This window comes from Heterodontus francisci, chromosome 9, assembly GCF_036365525.1.
Source record: "Heterodontus francisci isolate sHetFra1 chromosome 9, sHetFra1.hap1, whole genome shotgun sequence".
NCBI lineage: Eukaryota > Metazoa > Chordata > Chondrichthyes > Heterodontiformes > Heterodontidae > Heterodontus > Heterodontus francisci.
Window position 1 is genome coordinate 37,724,452 of NC_090379.1, and position 21,415 is coordinate 37,745,866.

The 21,415-nt window shown below is 44.2% G+C and overlaps 1 protein-coding gene across 19 annotated transcripts in view; it reads right to left on the reverse strand.

The window, feature by feature from the left end:
• lrrc9 (leucine rich repeat containing 9) overlaps window positions 1–21,415 on the reverse strand; it is a 306,547-nt gene that overhangs the window by 60,464 nt on the left and 224,668 nt on the right. For 15 of the 19 annotated variants that reach the window (XR_010975669.1, XM_068038808.1, XM_068038817.1 and 12 more), the window contains 4 exons: window positions 21,157–21,299; window positions 11,057–11,165; window positions 6,340–6,479; window positions 1,540–1,676 (listed from right to left, as the gene is read on the reverse strand). Coding sequence is in view for 18 of the 19 variants with exons in the window: in XM_068038808.1 (XP_067894909.1) it covers window positions 1,540–1,676; window positions 6,340–6,479; window positions 11,057–11,165; window positions 21,157–21,299 (529 nt within the window). In the remaining variant the exon portion in view is untranslated. The remainder of the gene's footprint in view (window positions 1–1,539; window positions 1,677–6,339; window positions 6,480–11,056; window positions 11,166–21,156; window positions 21,300–21,415) is intronic. The other 4 variants (XM_068038814.1, XM_068038811.1, XM_068038812.1 and 1 more) reach the window with 3 other exon arrangements.

The window sequence follows — 21,415 nt, forward strand, 5'->3', positions numbered from 1 at the left end:
CATCTATCTACCTTTGTGCTAGTTATGACTCCAGCCACTGGAGACTTTTCCCCCTGATTCCCACTGACTTCAGTTTTGCTAGTGCTTGTTGATGCCACACTCAGTCAATGCTACCTTGATGTCACTCTCCCCTCATCTCTGGAATACAGCTCCTTTGTCAATGTTTGAACGTAGGCTATGATGATCTCTGCAGCCGAGTGGTCCTGGCAGAATCCAACCTGAGCATCGGTGAGCAAGTTATTAGTGAGTAAATGCCACCTGATAGCAATGTTCCACATTGCCAGGTAAATGCATGTGTTGCTATTCTGAAACAGCTTGGCTAGAGGCACGGTAGTTCTGAAGCACAAGTCTTAAGCACTACAGCTCGGACTTTGTTGGGGCTTGTAGTCTTTGATGTATTCAGTGCATTCAGCCGATTCTTGATATCTTGGCTAGTGATTGGTCAGACTGGACCTTGAATATTCCATCCAATGCTGGTCATTAAGCAATCAGAAATACATTCAAGTACTGGAGGCAGTGCAGAGAAGAGCTAAAACATTGATCACCATAATTAGGAATCTGAGTTATGAGGAAAGATTTAGTTTTTCAGCTTGAAAAAGCATCTGAGGGGTGGTCTTCGAGAGGTATATAAGATACTGATGGTATACAAGAAAATAACCTAGAATATTACTTTAAATTAAACTGTGGTAGTAGAACCAAGGGACACAGGTTCAAGCTGATAAAAGACAACTTTAGAACTGATATTAGGAAATTCGTCTTCATATGAAAAGTGATAAACATGTGAAATGAACTTCACAGTCTTCCCAGATTGCTACAATATGTACTCTCAGGTTGGAGATGAACATAGAATTTTATCGTACAGAAACATGTCATTGAGCCTAACATGTCTACGCTAGAGTTTATGTTCCACATGTGCCTCCTCTCACCTACTTCATGTTACCCTATCAACATATCCTTTTATTCCTTTCTCCCTCATGTACTTATCTGGCTTTCCGTTAAATGCATCTATGCTATTCATCTCAACTACCCCATGTGGTAGCAAGTTCCCCATTCTCATCAACCTTTGAGTAAAGATGTTTCTTTTGGATTTATTCTTGACTGTCATATTTATAGCCCCTAGTTTTGGACTCTTTCACTTGTGGAAATGTCTGCTCTAAGTCTACCCTATTGAATCCTTTCATCATTTTAAAGACATCTGTCAGGTCACCTCTCAGTCTTCTCTTTCAGGCAACAGCACGCACAACACCTTCAACCCACAAAATTCAAACAGGACAAACAGTGAATATGAAATATAGATACAAGTTGGACTGAAATGCCTTGGATTTGGGGCCAGACTGCAATGACTCAGGGACCACATGCTGCCCATGGACAACATATTAGGTACCTTAGGGAAACCCTGTGATGTCAAAGGCAAAGGTTTCACTGTACACGGTACAATATACTGTAACTTAGCTGCAACTTTATGCCTTATCGGAAAAATAATACAGAAATAAATTTGGTTTCACTGCTACTTTAATGTGCAGGCAGGTTACTACTTACCTTCTAAATACAACACTCTCAAATTTATCAGTCTATTCAACTGTAGCTGAGTCAGGCTAGAGATGCCATTGTAGCCTAAATGAAGTACTTCCAAACTTTCCATAACTGGAGGGAGGCTTTCATAAACCGCATCTCTGCTGTCAGAAGGGAGGCACAGTGATTAATTATGCACCAAAATAAAAATTTAGTTGGAAATTGCTATCAATAAAGCAGTAAACTTCATAATTGTGTATTAAAATGTTATTATATGGTTGAATCAAAGTACTTTAATAGCAATTTCCAGAATTATTTAGTTCCAGTAATTTTTTTAATTCATTCACAAGATGTGGGCATCACTGGCGAAGCCAGCATTTATTGTCCATCCCTAATTGCCCTTGACACCACCTTCTTGACAATGGAGTGGCTTACTAGGCCATTCAGTGGGCAGTTAAAAGTCACCATACTGTTGTGGGTCTGGAGTCATATGAATGCCAGACTGGGCAAAGACAGCAGATTTCCCTCCTTAGAGGGACAGGGCATTAATGAACGCAATGGATATTTACAATAACCCATTCCTGATATCAGCTTTTTATTCTAGCTTTATGTAATTAACTGAATTTAAATTCCCCGGCTGCTGTGGTGGAATTTCAACTCATATCTCCAGATCACTAGTCCAAATCTCTGGCTTACTAGTCCCATAACATAAGCAAAATAGGAGGGGGTGCAGCATTATTGGTTAAGGAATCAATAACAGCTGTGAGGAGAGATGATATGTTAAATGAATCATCAAATGAGGCCATATGGGTGGAGATCAGAAATAAAAAAGGGGCAGCCACACGATAGACCCCCTAATAGTGAAAGGGAGATAGAAGAACAAATATGTAGGCAAATATCTGAGTACAAAAACTATAGGGCAATAATAGTTGGGGATTTCAACTACCTTAATATCAACTGGGATACAAACAATGTGAAGGGTACAGAGGGCACAAAATTCTTGAACTGCATTCAAGAGAACCATTTTAGCCAGAGCATAAGAAGCCCAACGGGAGGGGGTGCAATTCTAGATTTAGTCTTCGGTAATGAAGCTGGGCAAGTAGATGAAGTAGCAGTGGGTGACCATTTTGGCGACAGCGACCATAATACAGTTAGTTTAGCATAATCATGGAAAAGGACAAAGATAAAACAGGAGTAAAATTGGGGGAAGGCAAATTTTACGAAACTGAGATGATCTGGCGAAAGTAAACTGAATACAGCTGCTTGAAGGAAAATCAGTGGCAAACCAGTGACAGGCATTCAAAAGCGAGATACTACAGGCACAGTGTAGGCATGTCCCCACAAAGATAAAGGGTAGTACGGCCAAATCTAGAGCCCCCTGGTTATCTAGAAGCTTACAGGGTAAGTTAAAGCAGAAAAAGAAAGTTTATGATAATTACTAAAAACTTAATACTTTAGAAAGCCGACAGCAGTAAAGCAAGTGAAGGGGTGAAGTAAAAAAGGAAATTAGAAAAGCAAAGAGAGGACATGAAAAATTATTGGCAGCTAAAATCAAGGAAAACCCAATGATGTTTTATCGGTACATTAAGAGCAAAAGGATAACTAAGGAAAGGGTAGGGCTTATCAAAGACGTACAGGGAAACTTATGCATGGATGCAGAAGATGAGGGCAGGGTTCTTAGTGAGTTTTTTGTCTCTGTCTTCACAAAAGAGAGGGTTGATGCAGACATTGTAGTTAAACAGGAAGAGTGTGAAATTTTAAATACAATCAGCATAATGAGAGAGGAAATACCAGAGGGTCTGACATCCTTGAAAGTGGATAAATCGCCAGGGCCAGATGGATTGTATCCCAGGTTGTTAAAGAACAAAGAACAAAGAAAATTACAGCACAGGAACAGGCCCTTCGGCCCTCCAAGCCTGCGCTGATCCAGATCCTCTATCTAAACATGTCGCCTATTTTCTAAGGGTCTGTATCTCTTTGCTTCCTGCCCATTCATGTATCTGTCTAGATACATCTTAAAAGACGCTATCGTGCCCGCGTCTACCACCTCCGCTGGCAACACGTTCCTGGATTTTCCCTGCTACCCTTCTTAAACAAGGGGACAACATTAGCAATTCTCCAGTCCTCCGGGACCTCACCCATGTTTAAGGATGCTTCCCTCAGTAACCTGGGATACTGAGGAATATACTGAGGGATAAAGGAAGCCAGGGAGGAAATAACGGATGCGCTGAAGATCATCGTCAAATCCTCACTGGACACGGGCGAGATGCCAGAAGACTGGAGGTCTGCGAACATTATACCATTGTTTAAAAAGGGTGCGAAGGATAGGCCAAATAATTATAGGTCGGTCAGTCCGACCTCAAAGGTGGGTAAATTATTAGAATCAATTCTGAGGGACAGGATAAACTGCCACTTAGAAAGGCACAGATTAGTCAGGGATAGTCAGCAGGATTTGTTAAGGGAAGGTCATGTACTGCTAGCTTGATTGAGTTTTTTTGAGGAAGTAACAAGGAAGATTGATGAGGGTAGTGCAGTGGATGTGGTCTACATGGATTTTAGTAAGGTGTTTGACAAGGTCCTGCATAGCAGACAGGTCAGGAAAATGAAAGCCCATGGGCTACAGGTAAATGTGGCAGGTTGGCTCCAGAATTGGCTCAGTGACAGGAAACAGAGGGTAGTAGTCGACAGATGCTTTTGCAAATGGAAAGCGGTTTTCAGTGGTGTTTGATAGGGCTCAGTGTTGGGACCCTTGCTGTTTGTGGTATATATTAATGATTTGGACTTAAATGTGGGAGAGGCATGATTGGGAAATTTGCTGATGACACAAAAATTGGCTGTGCAGTTGATAGTGAAGAGGACAGCTGTAGACTCCAGAATGATAACAATGGTTTGGTTGAGTGGGTGGAAAATGGGCAAATGGAATTCAATCCAGACAAGTGTGAGGTAATGCATTTGGGGAGGGCAAACAAAGCAAGGGAATACACAATAAATGGGAGGATATTGAGAGGGATAGAAGAAGTGAGAGATCTTGGAGTGCATGTCCACAGGTCCCTGAAGGTGGCAGGACAGGTAGATAGAGTGGTGAAGAAGGCATATGGAATGCTTTCCTTTATTGGCCGAGGTATAGAATACAAAAGCAGGGATGTAATGCTGGAACTATATAAAATGCTGGTTAGACCACAGCTGGAGTATTGCGTACAGTTCTGGTCACCACATTACAGGAAGGACATGATTGCTCTGGAGAGAGTACAGAGGAGATTTACAAGAATGTTGCCAGGGCTTGAAAGTAGCAGCTATGAGGAAGGATTGGATTGGTTAGGGTTGTTTTCCTTGGAACCGAGGAGGCTGAGAGGTGACTTAATTGAGGTGTACAAAATTATGAGAGGCCTAGATAAAGTAGACAGGAAGGACCTGTTTCCCCTGGCAGAGAGGTCAATTACCAGGGGGCACAGATTTAAGGTGATTGGTAGAAGGATTAGAGGGACATGAGGAAAAACCTTTTCACCCAGAGGGTTGTGGGTGTCTGGAATTCACTGCCAGAATGGTGGTGGAGGCAGAAATCCTCAACTCATTTAAAAGGTATCTGGACATGCACCTGAAGTGCTGTGACCTGCAAGGCTATGGACCAGGTGCTGGAAGGTGGGATTCGATTAGGCAGCTAGATCTTTCGGCTGGCGCAGACACGACGGGCTGAATGGCCTCCTCCTGTGCTGTGATTTTTTTCTATGGTTTCTAACCACTATGCTACTGTTCCCTACTATTGCAGGGAACTGAGTTTCCTTATTGATAGTATGCATTATTTCTGATGGCACTCCATGGTTTAGCTACTGAGATGCAACAACTGAGCTTGATCTTGGAACACAGACATTTACCATGCTTAATGCATACTCTTGCTGCTAATAGGATTTAATAATACATATGCACACACCATCTGAAAACGTCATCGGTAATTTCTCAAAATAATATTAGTCTTACTTTTATTCGTATATTACCACTATTGTAAGTAATAAAACATGTGAGAGAATTAAAAAGTAAAATGTTTTAAATTATAGTCTGTTGCTGTAGTGAAGAAAAGCCACAAATCCTGATATTTCCCCTTATTTGATTGTAAAAATGATGGGGCAGTTACAAATTTCTCATATTGGAATTTGTATTTTCCTCTGCAAGCAGTGAGTAGGTCACCAAGACAATCTGCAAATGAGTTGAAGTAATTTCTGGCAGATAAAATAAATGAAAAACATTGCAGATGCTGGAAATCTAAAACAAAAACAGAAAGTGCTGGAAAGACTCAACAGGTCTGGCAGCATCTGTGGACAGAGAAGCAGAGTTAACCTTTCAGGTCAGTAACCTTTCATCAGGTCTTAATTTCTGGCAGGGTTCTGCAGTGTGGTGGCAAGCATCCTGTGAGACACCTCATTAAACGCCTTCTAAATATCTATATACATGACACTTAATACATTTCCCTTAACTATCCAATTGGGCACTTCTTACAAAAATATTAAATTTGCCAAATATGACTTTTCGTCAACATATCTGTTCTGGCAGTTCTTGATTAACCCATGCATTTCAAATGCTTACTAATTATAACTCATATTATGGATTTTAAAAGATCCCCCCCACCCCACTCTGATGCAAGCCTAACTGGACACTAGTTATATGGTCTATCCTCTCCATCCTTGAACAAGGGCTTGTCATAAGCTTTGCACGACTGACAATTGAAAGAGGTGGAAAATATTAAATCTGCTGCTGATGCTCGTCCAATCACATGAAGAAAATCGAGGTGACTGATTTGTATATAGTGACAAGAAATTGAACATAATCAGATACCTGTTGCCCCTGGAAAGTCCTGGCTGTCCATAGCCACTGGAAGAGATCTTCTGCTGAAGAATCTGTCTATTGGTCAAATGAATTTGAGGCTTTTGTCTCGGTAGAATGGTCTCAATGTGGTTGTGGTTTAAATATAGTACCTGAATAATAAGCAAAAGGTTAAATCTTCTTTTATCATATGTCAAACATCAGTTTTGTTGCTGTATTTACTTACCAGGTCTTTTGTTGCTTTCAGTTGGTCTCCAGGAGGGACACAAGAAAACCATGGAACTCACTTGGGAGGGACGGTAAATGTCTGTGACTTAACCTTTCAAGACATAGCAGGACTGATTTTCCTGGCTTCTTTGCACTGGGGAACACCCATTCCCCAGTGCAAACACCAGAAAAAATGAGTGCAGACCTGTTTTATTAGGTCTCTTTCATGGAACTCGAGGATTTTAAATGCTTACCTTGAGGTTACAGAGCTGGGCTTCCACCTGCACTAGAAGTAGACCTGTTGCTACATAAGTGAGATGGAAGAAGGTGTTTTCAACTTCCTGTCTCATTTTCCTGCTGAATCATTGGCTGGGTTTTCCAGTGCAGGGATGCCCAGAGAAACAGATCCATGGCTAGCCTCTGAATTTCTACCAACTACAGGGGCAGATCAAAGACTGTAGGTAAGAAACGTTTTTAAAGAAAGTTTTAAGCCCCTTCTTCCCCAAAACATTCAGGTTGGATTTTTACCAGTAGTACAAAGCCCAGATTGTAGAGGCTTACTACACAACTGCTGACCTAAAAGGCAGCTCGCTTTGCTCTCCATTCCATCAGTGTTAAGTCCTGCCAGAGGGCATGTCCACAGACCATTTTAATTGCCTAGGATAGTAAATTCTGGCAATCCCTGGGACTGGACAGTCTGATAGGAGCAATTCATCTTGCGTACCGAGTGGACCCCTGCATGGAATAAGCAATATTACATTATTAATACATTTATTAATATGATTAAAGGATGGATATTTCATTGTACCAGGAATATGAATTTTTAGTACCTATTTACCATTGCATTACTGCACCAATATGTTCTGATTTCATGTGTAAGTTGTGCTATTCAATGTGATACTGTTGCAGTAAAGATAACTAAACACATAAGGATCTGGAAGTAATCCATGTGACTTCTATAAATAAGTGTAAAGACTGTAGCAATGATAGTCATAGAGTCGTACAGCAAAGAAACAGGCCCTTCGGCCCACCGCGTCCATGCCGACCAGAACGTCTATTTATACTAATCCCATCTGCCTGCATTAATTCCATATCCCTCTATGCCTTGCTCATTCAAGTACCTGTCCAGATGCCTCTTAAATGTCGCTACTGTTCCTGCCTCCACCACCTCCTCAGGCAGCTCATTTCAGATACCCACTATTCTTTGTGTGAAAAATTTACCCCTTTGATCCCCTTTAAACCTCCTCCCTCTCACCTAAATCTGTGCCCTCTAGTTTTAGTCACCCCTACCATGGGAAACAGACTCTGTCTATCTACCCTATCTATGCCTCTCATAATTTTATATACCTCTATCATGTCCCCTCTCAGTCTCCTTCGCTCCAGGGAAAACAGACCCAGCCTATCCAATCTCTCTTTATAACTCAAGCCCTCCAAACCAGGCAACATCCTTATGAATCTCTTCTGCACCTTCTCTAGCTTAATCACATCTTTCCTGTAGTGCGGCGACCAGAACTGCACACAGTACTCCAAATGTGGCCTAACCAACGTTATGTACAACAGTAACATAACGTCCCAACTCTTGTACTCAATGCCTCGGCCGATGAAGGCAAGCATGCCATATGCCTTCTTCACCACCCTGTCTACCTGTGTTGCCACTTTCAGGGAACTATGTAGATGCACCCCAAGGTTTCTCTGCTCAACAACACTCCCCTGGGCCCTGCCATTCACTGTATATCTCCTGCCCTGGTTTAACTTCCGAAAATGCATCACTTCACACTTGTCTGCGTTAAATTCCATTTGCCACTCCCTTTCCCACTTTCCCAGTTTATCTATATCCTGTTGTAACCTTAGACAACCTTCTTCACTGTCCACTATACCACCAATTTTGGTGTCATCTGCAAACATCATGCCCCTTACATTCACATCCAAGTCATTAATATATATGACAAACAACAGAGGGCTCAGCGCCGATGCCTGCGGCACACCACTGGTCATCAGCCTCCAATCTGAAAAACAACCCTCCACTACCACCCTCTGCCTCCTATCAACAAGCCAATTTTGTATCCAATTGGCTAGCTCACCCTGGATCCCATGTGTTCGAACCTTCTGGACCAGCCCACCATGCGGGACCTTGTCAAAGGCCTTGCTAAAGTCCATGTAGACAACGTCCATCGCCCTGCCCTTGTCAATCCTCTTGGTCACCTCCTCGAAAAGCTCAATCAAATTCGTGAGACATGATTTCCCACGCACAAAGCCATGTTGACTATCCCTAATCAGACCATGCCTTTCCAGATGCATACAAATCCTGTCTCTCAGAATCCCTTCCAATAACTTTCCCACCACTGATGTAAGGCTCACCGGCCTGTATTTCCCTGGCTTATCCCTGCTGCCCATCTTAAATAAAGGCACAACATTAGCTATCCTCCAGTTCCAGTACCTCACCCGTGGCTAACAATGATACAAAAATTTCTGCCAGGGCCCCAGCAATCTCCTCCCTTGCTTCCCAGAGCATCCTAGGATACACTTGGTCAGGCCCTGGGGATTTATCCACCTTACTGCACTTCAAAACCTCCAACACCTCCTCCTTTGTAATGTTGATATGCTCCAGGATATCGGTGTTCCCTCCCTTGAACTCACTAGCTTCCATGACCTTCTCCACGGTAAATACGGACGAGAAATATTCAATTAAGACATCACCATTTTCCCGTGGCTCCACACATAGATTGCCACACTGATCCTTAAGGGGACCTACTCTCTCCCTAGCTACCCTTTTACTCTTAATATACTTATAGAATCTTTTAGGATTCTCCTTTATCTTATCTGCCAGGGAAATCTCATGGCCCCTTTTCGCCCTCCTAAAGTGTAGTCTTACATCCCCTATACTCCTCGAGGGACTCGCTCAATCCCAGCTGCCTATTGCTGACATATGCCTCCCTCTTTGTCCTGACCAGACCCTCAATATCCCTCGTCAACCAAGGTTCCCTAAACTTGCCAACCTTGCCCTTCCATCTAACAGGAACATGCCGGTCCTGAACTCTTCCTATCTCACTTTTAAAGCCTCCAAATTGCCAGACATCCCTTTACCTGTAACAGCCTCTCCCATTCAATTTTTGAGAGTTCCTGTCTGATGCCATCGAAATTAGCCTTCTCCCAATTTAGGACTTCAACCTGAGGACCAGTCCTATCCTTTTCCATAACTATCTTGAAGCTAATAGAGTTATAGTCACTGGTCCCAAAGTGCTCCCCCACTGACACAACAACCACCTGCCCATCCTCATTTCCTAAGAGGAGGTCAAGTGTAGCCCCTTTTCTAATAGGGCCATCCACATACTGCTTCAGAAAACTATCCTGGACAAACTGAACAAATTCTTCCCCATCTGATCCCTTCGCATTAAGACAGTCCCAGTCAATATTAGGGAAGTTAAAATCATCTACTATTACAACCTTATAATTCCTACACCTATCTGTGATTTCCCTACTCTATGCTCCTCCACTTCCCTCTGACTATTGGGGGGCCCATAGTATAATCCCATCAAAGTGATCACCCCATTCCTATTTATAAGTTCTACCCATATGGCCTCACTGGACATTCCCCCCGGGATATCCTCTCTAAGTACTCCCGTGATGTCCTCCCTGATCAATAGTGCAACTCACCCTCCTCTCTTACCTCCACCTCTGTCACGCCGGAAGGTTGGTACCCCGGAACATTGAGCTGCCAGTCCTGCCCATCCCTCAACCACGTTTCCGTAATAGCTATAATATCACAATCCCATGTACCGATCCGTGCTCCGAGTTCATCTGCCTACCTGTAAGGCTTCTTGCATTAAAGTAAATGCAGTTTAGCCTACCAGACCTTCCACGCTCCCTGTCCTGCCCCTGCCCGTCCTGCCTACTGGTCTTGCTTACTTTAACCTCTACATTTGCCTCAACTATCTCATTGGAGAGACTACTACTTTCGGTCACACCCCCCCTGCAAGACAAGTTTAAACGCTCCCGAATAGTAACTAGCAAACCTCCCCGCAAGGATATTGGTCCCCCTCCAGTTTAGATGCAACCCGTCCTTCTTGTACAGGTCACCTCTGCACCAGAAGAGATCCCAATGATCCAAGTAGCTGAAGCCCTCCTGCCTACACCAGCTCTTCAGCCACGCATTCATTTGCCTAATCCTCCTATTCCTACCCAGCACGTGGAACAGGGATTACAACCTTAGAGGTCCTGCTTTTTAACCTTCTGCCTAACTCCCTATATTGACTTTGCAGGACCTCATCTCTCTTCTTGCTTATGTCGTTAGTACCAATACGGACCATGACTTTTGGCTGCTCACCCTCCCCTTTCAGAATGTCCTGCAGCCGCTCCGAGACATCCTTGACCCTAGCACCAGGGAGGCAACATACCATCCTGGAGGTAGTGAGGAACAGAAAATAATTGGACAGTACTTCTTCAACATCACTATTATTATTTATAATTTACCACCAAGATTTTGAAAGAAGGTAGTTATCTCCAGATAGCTATAAAAACTTACTTTGACACGAGGGAGATAGATAAGACCACTGAAGGACGTGAGGTTATTGCGTTCCAAATTAATTCTTTGTAAACGTCCAAATTTCTCTGAAGGTCCAAGATCTACAGACCTGGTAAGAAGCATAAAAAGATTACTTTAAATAGCGATATTTATTTAAAGTAATTGGCAAAAGAAGCAAAAGTGACATGAGGAAAAACTTCTCACGCAGGGAGTGGTTAAAGTCTGGAATGCACTGCCTGAGGGTGTGGTGGAGGCAGATTCAATTGAAGCATTCAAAAGGGAAATAAGACTGTTATCTAAAAAGGAAGAATGTGCAGGGTTACAGGGAGATGGCGGGAGAATGGCACTAAGTGGGTTGGATCTTGTTGTCCCCCTGGCGTCAAGTTCTGTGGCAGAGATGCCAGATATTGGATTGGCAGTGGCCTGCCACGGAGCCCGACACCGGGAATGCCAGGCTCAATCTTCGCGGTGGTGGGGAAGCTCCATGGTGGCCGCTCCACCGCTCTGCGACGGGACCCAACTTAGCATATATAAAGCAGCTATCTGCATACATGTGTCCTGTCATGATCCAACCTGCAGTTACCGATCTTCAGGTGGACATGCGACACTTACGTGCCTTCAGTATGCCGCCCTAGAAAATCTGGCGCTGCTGAGGCGAAAATCATCGGAGCCTGTGAAGGTCGGTAAGTACTGTGCTGCTCTCCTCCATGCTTTTTGCGAAGCTGAGTTAAATCTCCTTAGGGGTTTCGGAACTCTGCATCCATATTGTTGGGGGTGGGGGGTTTGATAGGGAGGTCGAACTCTGCATCCATGATGTTGGCAGTGTTGGGGGGAGAGGGGGGGGTCAGAACTCTGCATCCATGTTGTTGGCGGTGGGGGGAGGGGTGATGGGGGGTTGTAACCTTGCATCCATATTGGGGGTAGTGGAGAATCCTGCATCCTTGTTTCATGAAGAGGGCCACTCTGCACCCATTCATGGATGGGTGGGGGAGGGGTTAGGGTGGCCACCCTGCATTCGGGCACCAATGTTGGGGGGCGGGGGTAGTGTAGGGGGCAACACTGGAAATGGATGAACCTCTTTTGTTGGGGGGGGGGCATAAATGTGAAAATATATGCGCTTCAGTTGCTGATGGTCCACTGCAGGCACCTTGAATGATATAACGGTGGTCAGGCTGGCTCGCACGTAAAGTTAATGCAGGCAACGTCATCCCGTACCATACAGCTCATGCTGCAACACAACTGAGGCACCAATTATCACTGGTCTCTTCCCAGATATGTGCCATTGGCTATGTGAAGGAACCGGGTTTACCTGGAGCATAGAGATGGGGATGGTCCACCCTGTCTTTCTGGATCCTTGTGCCATGATGAGGCATATCTGCTGGAGGCAGAATCAACTGGCAGATGTGGCCCATTTGGAAGCTCCCAGACACAAGCAGCAGCAGCTACCAAGGCGCAGAACAGCCCAGAGATGCCAGCAGGTCTGTAGGACTAGGAGACTTACCTGTATATGTCTGATCGCCAGTGTCAGAGACGACTGTGGTTGATCAGAGAGGCGGTAACACATATCTGCGCACTGCTGAATACTGACCTGCAGCCACTGGGCTTTGGTGGTCACCATATGCCTGTGGCCCTCAAGAGTGACAGCAGCCCTAAACCTTTACGCCTCTGGATCATTCCAGTGTTCCACCGGCGACTTGTGTGGGGTCTTGCAATCAGCAGTACACCGTTGCATCAAGGAGGTTATTGATGTTTTGTACTGGAGGGCTGGCGTACTTCAGGAGGGGCCCGGACAGTCAGGCCGAGAGGGCCATTGGTTTCGGGGCATTGCAGGATTACCACAGGTGCAAGGAGTCATCAACTACACACATGTGGCCATCGAAGCCCCCATAGAACAACCGGCCGCATACATAAACATAAAGGGCTTTCATTTGCTCAATGTGCAGCTAGTTTGTGACCACAGGAAGTACTTCCTGCAAGTATGTGCCCGCTTCCCAGATAGCTGCCATGACTCCTTCATCCTGCATCAGTCCCAGGTGTCACTGCTGTTCACTTCCCCCCCTTTCACCTTCAGGGATCTATTCTTGAGGATAAGGGATATCCATTGCTGACATGGCTTCTTGATGCTGGTGAGGAACCTCAAGAATGATGCAGAAGACCGCTACAACAGCTGCCACAGCTGCACCTGAGCTACCATCGAGCAGGCCATCGGCATGCTGATGATGCGCTTCTGCTGCCTCGATAGATCGGGTGGAACCCTAAAGTGTGCACCAGACAGGGCTGGGCGCACCGTTGTTGTGTGCTACATTCTGCATAAAATTGCAGTACAGAGAGGGGAGGCCTTGCAGGATGATGAGATACAGGAGCATGAGACATCCTCAGATGATGAGAACACAGAGGGCATCCAGGGACAGCTACGCATGGGAGCACAGGGAGCAGTGATGGAAGGTCAACATAGCAAGCGGCGAAACTGATACTTCATTGCTTCCACAATCCCTGAAGTGCAACATATGCTCCTCACACCACATACCACTACCATACATTTCGCCTGAAGTCTTCTGCCTCTGTAACATCCACCTCTCTAGCAGTTGACTGAGCCATTGCCCATGTGACTGCATCTGTGCAGTACCAAATCATGCCTACTGGCATGGCATTGATGTTATTCCTTACATTGGCAGTACTGTCAGGCTTATGATATAGTGGCAAGACACATAATCAATACATGGTGGCATACGTTATTCACACAGGAAGGTTGAAGTTGTCCAAAAAGCACATTTAATTAAGGTATAAATGACATAGCTATCTCACCCGTGCATACCCATGTGTCAAGGTGTCTTTCTGACCGTTTGCAGGTGTTCCTTTGTGGTGTGACCTCTGCGCTAGCAGTTGGACTAGAGGCAGGCTGCTGATCAGCTTGCCCCTTGGCCTGGGATGACTTTGGCAGTCGTCCTCTGGATGCCTGAGGCCTGGAAGGCCCCGGCTGCCTGAAGGCCCCGGCTGCTGAAGGCCTCCTGCAGCAGTGCAGGGCTGTCCTCAGGCGTCGTGGCTGCTGGAGCTGGACTCACTGCCGGAGGGACTGAGGAGCCGGTGTCCACACTCGGATCACCCTGAGGGGAGACCCAGATGTGGGCTTAGCCTCTACTCCTCCGTTTGACGGCTTGGTGGAACCTCACTGCTCTCCGGAGAAGAACTAGGAACAGCAGCAGTCTCCAGGCCCCTGGTCCTTTTCTTGCCCTGCCACTGTTGATTTGATGTCATGGCTATGGCGATGGTTTGCAGGTTACAGAACATATGTGGAATGTGGCTCTCCATGAGGGTTGCCATCATCTCCACGGAGGAAGCCATGTGCTCACATGCCTGGGACATGGCAGCAGTCATGGCACGGATAGACTCCCCATTGTCCGTTCAAGGCTGCACATGGCCTCTGGCATCTCCACCAGATATTGCCTAACCTCTCCCTGCAGCTACAGCATGCCTTGTGCTGTCGACATGAGAGGTTCTTCATTAGCCTGGGGCTCAGCATGGGCCTGGACACCCACAGTTGTCCGACTGTCAGAGGCCTCAGCTGTCTCAGCCTCAGCCAGTTGTTCGGGCATATGTGTGGTACTCTCACCAGTTTGTGACCCCAAATCTAACGCCGATTGCATACCACCGAGGTAGTGTATCTGCGCTAATGAAGGGTGCAGGAGTGCCAAGGGACGGTGCATCCTCTGGAAGTATCTCTTCCTCAGAGGTGTTCGTCATTTCCAGGGTCTCCAAGGCCAACTCGGAGGGTCACGCTGCAAGATACATTGTGAAGAACAGACATTTAGATGTTATACTGCATGTCGTAATGATGACAGCATAACGTTTGCATAGGAAATGTCATTAGTAATCATTCTGTGCTTGGCATTAATCACTCTCTTCAACTGAGACCCCGAGCTCCATGTCTGAGATGGCACGTGCTCCCTGGGTCCCGGCTAACTCGAGTTCTTCCTCTTCAGCTTGCGACAGCGGTCTCAGGTTGGACACCCCGCCTCCCGTCCTCGACGTACCCCTTCTGTTGCGGGCCCTCTTCTCCTGGAAGAGCAAGGATACTGATATTGAACATTGCCAAAAATCAACCTCACTGTTCTACTAACATGGACGCTTCAACATCAAATGGGGAATGCTTTGTCTGGAATCACCCTGTCATGGGTGTGGCATGCTCTGAGGTACAAATGAAGTTGACTTGGGGTGCATATGCAGCCAGTCATATGTCATCAATCCTCCCTGACCTCCCTGTCTCTGATATTGCAGTGGCACCCATGTGCTGTGCCAACCAGTTCACAATGAGCAATTTTGGGACTTGCCACTCACCTTTGCTGATCACATGAGTCATTGACCCTCTTCCGACACTGCACCCAGTCTCGTTGGATGACTCCACGGCTGCTAACATCCTGTGCCACCTCCGTCCAGGCTTGCTTGGTTAGGTGGGAGGACCTCTCTTTCCATCGCTGGGGCAAAAGACCTCCCGCCTTTCCCTTGCAGCCTGGAGGAGGACCAGCAGGGAGGCATCACTAAAGCATGGGGCCACCCTTGTTCTTGCCTCAGCCATCCTAGAAAGGTGGGTTTGTTCTAAGGTCCTCAGGACTCCTTCAATACCTCTGTCAGTGAAATAGAGAGAGAGAGTGAATGCAGGGCTGGCAGCCTTTTAAAGATGGGGCCAACACCTGCTCCCATCTCAGGTGACGCTGTCCATGGCATCGCTGAGGCCGCCCCCACCACATGACTGAGGGTGTGGGGGGCGGCCACCCTGCATATTGTAATGAGCCGGCAAGCTGCAAAATCGCGACGGTGTTGCGGTGCGTCACCCGTGAATTTCTCAATAAGACATAATCGGTCAAATGGCCTCTTTCTGTGCTGTAATAATTCTGTGATTGTGAGATTTATGCTGTAGCTAATGTAACTGATGCTACATTTTAATTTTTCAACAGAATCTTTGTATTTCTCGATAGGCCTTTTCATCCAACCAATCGTGTTGGTTATGCTCCACATGAGCACTAATGCTATTTAAGAAGCGAGCGAGAAAGTAAACAGGGAATTACAGACCTGTTAGCCTTATACCAGTCATTAGGAAAATGTTAGAATCTATTCTAAAGGATGTGATAAATGGACCCTTGGATAATAATGATCTGATTGGGCATAGTCAACATGGATTTATGAATGGAAAATCATGTTTGACGAACCTGTTGGAGTTTTATGAGGATGTTACTAATAGAATTGATAAAGGGGTGAATGTGGTATACTTGGATTTTCAGAAGGCCTTTGATAAAGTCCCCTACAGGAGGTTGGTTAGAAAAATTAAAGCACATGGGATAGGAGGTAATATATTGGCATGGATTAAGGATTGGTTAACAGGCAGAAAGCAGAGAGTAGGAATAAACAGGTCATTCTCGCGTTGGCAGGCTGTGACTAGTGGGGTATCGCAGGAATCAGTGCTTGGGCCCCAGCTGTTCACAATATATATCAATGATTTGGATGTGGGGACCAAATGTAGTATTTCCAAGTTCGCAGATGACACAAAACTAGGTGGGAATGTGTGTTGTGAGGAAGATGCAAAGCGGTTTCAAGGGGATTTAGACAGACTTAGTGAGTGGGCAAGAACATGGCAGATGAAATATAATGTGGAAAAATGTGAGGTTGTCCACTTTGGTAGGAGGAACAGATGTGCAGAGTATTTCTTAAATGGTAAGTGATTAGAAAGTGTAGATGTACAAAGGGACCTGGGTGTTTTTGTCAATAAGTCACTGAAAGTTAACATGTAGGTGCAGCAAGCAATTAAGAAGGCTAATGGTATGTTAGCCTTTATTGCAAGAGGATTTGAGTACAGGAGTAGTGAAGTCTTGCTTCAATTGTATAGAACCTTGGTTAGACTGCACCTGGAGTATTGTGTGCAGTTTTGGTCCCCTTACCTTAGGAAGGATATTATTGCCATAGAGGGAGTGCAACGAAGGTTCACCAGACTTGTTCCTGGGATGGCAGGACTTTCCTATGAAGAGAGATTGGGGAAACTAGGCCTGTATTCTCTAGAGTTTCGAAGAATGAGAGGTGATCTCATTGAAACCTAAGAAATACTTAAAGGGATAGACAGGGTAGCTGCAGCTAAGATGTTTCCCCTGGTTGGGGAGTCTGGAACCAGGAGATACAATTTCAAAATAAGGGGGAAGCCACCGAGGGCAAAGATGAGGAGAAATTTCTTTACTCAGAGGGTTCTGAATCTTGGGAATTCTCTACCCCAGAGGGCTATGGAAGCTCAGTCATTGAGTATGTTTAAAGTAGAGATTAACAGATTTCTGAATACCAATGACATAAGGCGATATGAGGATAGTGTGGTGAAAAAGGCATTTAAGTGTATGATCAACCATGATCGTATTGAATGGTGGGGCAGGCTCAATGGGCTGAATGGCCTACTCCTGCTCCTATGTTCCTATGAACAATTCTTCTAGTCTCATGTGCCCACCATTTGTCTATATCCCTTTATTCCCTTTTCTTTCAACCACCTATATAACCTATTCTTTAATGTTGACATTGTCTCTGCTCACTAAGACCAGCCTCGCAACTTTCTGTGAAATAATATTTCTCTTGCTCTCAGTCCTACTTCTCTCAGCTTATGTATTCTATACCTCTTGCCATAAAAAACATTATTCTGTTAGCTATTTTTATGACCTTATCCACTTGAGGTGCTGCCTTTAAGATCTTATTAAACCCAAACCCCCAAACCCTTCTGCACTTCCACATATGGGATCATAAAGGAACAGATAAAGATCCTGGACCACACAGAATACAAGACTACAAGGCAGATGGTGGTGGAAAGAAGAGGCTACTGTAATGCAACCTGGACTTGGATACAAGCATTTACTGAGCAGGTGGGCCATTATTCGTACATTATCATTATTATTACATGCTGTGTATGATCAATGTATATGACACATTGATGTTAAAAATCCTACATTATTTACCATATGGTTAAGCAAGGCTTATTAGTTACTTGAGACATATAAACAAATCATTATTGGAAAGGAAATTATATTCTCACTAAATAAAGTTTTCAACAATGCACATATCCATGATTTTGGATGAAAAATATGCATTTCTCCTGTTTCATAAGAGAAGAAAACATAGCCCACATAAGCAAGTTCACACGAGTGTTTCAGTAGTAACAGAAGGAGGTGGAGTGAAGAATGGTGCAGTAGCTGTAGGATAGTAAAGGGAAGCAGGCAAGGGTAGGTGTGTAACTAGTGAGGCTAAAGGTAGTATGGAGCTGAGGAAAGAGTAATGTGAGATCTAAGGTGCAACATATCCTCTATTTTTTTTGTTGTGCATGCCCTATTCATTTAAGTGCGTGGTATCTTTAAATTTTTTTGCACAGCTGCACATGGGCGGTATCTTAAAGGGCAAATCTTGCACGGTAGCTTCTGCATTGCTGCATGGCCATGCACCCTATAGCGAACTGGTTCAGAGTCCTACTCCAGCAAATCTACTGTGATCATTGAACTTCTTGCTGCATTGCAACCATGTCCTGGGTGTAATGCTCCATGCATTGATTTTCTCGGCCACCTATTGCCTCTGCTGACTGGCGATCTGTCTGGGGACTCTTCTGCCTCCTGGTGGAAACAGCACCTCACTCTTTCCACGGACCGACTTCACCAGGACCCTTAGCGCAACATCTGAAAATCTGGGGGCTCTCACAGCTGCTGTTTTAGGCATGTCTGAAGTGTCCACAGCAGTTTCTGGAGTTAACCAACCAATGTGCACCTCTCCATTAAAAGGTGTTGGCTGCCTTTAAATAGCATCACAGACATGTCATTTTCAGGCCCCAATTCAGAAAGTTGCCAATGAACAGCGTGAGAGGCATTGGCAGCCTGCCTTCAATGTTAATAAGGCATGGGGACTAATTTCTCTACTTAACGGTGCCTAGGGATGAACTGAATCCTTATGGTTCTGGGCATCTCACCTTAGGAAGGATATATTGGCTTTGGAGGGAATGTAGTGTAGATTTACCAGAATAATACCTGGACTCCAAGGGTTAGTTATGAGGCGAGATTACACAAATTAAGGTTGTATTCCCTGGAATTTAGAAGGTTAAGGTTTTCTAGATATTAAAGAGAACAAATAGGGTAGACTGGGAAAAACTATTTCCGCTACTTGGGGAGTCTAGGATTAGAGAGCATTGTCACAAAATTAGAGCCAGATCTTTCAGGAGTGAAATTAGGAAACACAACTCCATGCTAAGGGTGGATGAAGTTTGGAACTCTCTTTCGCAAATGGCAGTTGGTGCTAGATCACTTGTTAATTTTAAAACTGAGATTGATGGAATTTTGTTAGCCAAAGATATCACGGGATATGTGACAAAGGCAGGTATATGGAGTCACAGATCAGCCATGATGTCATTACATGGTGGAACAGGTTTGAAGGGCTAAATGGCCAAGTACTGTTCCTATGTTCCTACTATGGTTCTCCAAGTCTTTGGATAGTGGGAGAAAAACACTATCATACCATGTGATTTAAGATATAAACCTGGTCAAAAGCAGATTTCATTTGGTTACATAACTTCTAACTTATACCTCCTGAAATAAAAATATTAATACTTAGCGAACATTCTTGATTATACTTGACCTGAAACAGGATCTGTTAAACTCATATGAGGTTTCATCTGCCACTACAGTCCCTAAACACCACCTCCACAAAGGCTAAAATAAAAGCAAAATACTGCGGATGCTGGAAATCTGAAATAAAAACAGAAAGTGCTGGAAATACTCAGCAGGTCTGGCAGCATCTGTGGAAAGAGAAACTGAGTTAATATTTCAGGTCTATGACCTTTCATCAGAACTGGAAAAAATTAAAAATGTAATAGGCTTTGAGCAAGTGAAAAATGGGAGGAGGGAAGAAGAACAAAAGGAAAGGTGTGTAATAGGGCAGAGGGCAGGAGAGATTAAATGAAAAGGTGTCACAGAACTAAGGCAAAGCGAGTGCTAATAGTTGTATGAAAAGACAAAGCGTTAGTTCAGAGAGAGTGTTAATGGTAGAATAATGAACAGCTCTGTCCAAAAGCAAAAACCTGAAAACCAAGTTAAAGATAGGCCCACGGTGAAAAATGGAATAAAATATACTACAACAAAGTAAAATAAAATGAAAAAGGCAGTCATGCTCTGAAATTGTTGAACTCAATGTTGAGTCCAGAAGGCTGTAGAATACCCAATCGGAAGATGAGGTGTTGTTCCTCGATCTTGCGTTGAGGTTCACTGGAACACTGCAGCAGGCCAAGGACAGCGAATACAGTATATTAAATTGAAAGAAGTACAAGTGAATTGCTGCTTCAATTTAGTATGCTGTATTCACTGCTCACAATGCAGTTGCTCTATATCAGGGAGACCAAATGCAGATTGGGTGACCGCTTTGCAGAACACCTCCGCCCAGTCAGCAAGCATTATACTGAACTTCCGGTTGCTTGCCATTTTAATTCACCACCTTGCTCCCATGCTAACATTTCTGTCATTGGACTCAACATTGAAAACAAGGATGATAATTTTAATATTGAGCCATTGCCAGACCGGTAGCCAATGTAGGTCAGTGAGCAGAGAAATGATGCATGAAGGGGACTTGGTTAGAATCAGGAGATGAACAGCAGAGTTTTGGTAGAGCTCAAGTTTATGAAGCTTGCAAGACGGGAGGCCAGGTAGGTGAGTATTCAAACAATGTAAACCGTCTGTAGTTTCTATTTACTTTACGATTAAAACAAAATTTGCAGAAGAATAATATCTCTAATCTGACATTTTGCAGCAAGTGCATCCTCTCCAGATGGGGAAAACAAATTTAAAATTTCCAACCATATTTCATAAATAAACAATAAAATACATACATTTTATACAATTTGCATTGTGGAAAATCTATTCATCACGGCACAGTTAGGCCGCTACATTTGAGAACATTCAAAACTTGATGTATGTAATGACTTGAAAGACCACAACTATGGTATAAATGTAATGTTGACCTACCATAAGGAGGATTTCAGCTAGTCAAAGAAAAATAATTCTATTTTGACTCAAAACTTCACTATTCACACTAATATCATTATACATTACCTGATTGCAGATTCAGGCATATCCAACTTTAAGATCTCTGAAAAGTTTGAATGCCCCAGTCTCTCAATAACCATGTCAGAGGTAAGTCGACCACCAAACACATCTTTTGCATTTTCAGATTCTGCTGGTTCCTGCATACAAAACTTGAGATATTATATAGCCAGATACAATGTGTTTCAAATGTAAAATGCTGCTGCAAATAACTTCTAATTGTTATTTTATAAATATACACAATTAACTTAATATACAGTAATCTAGA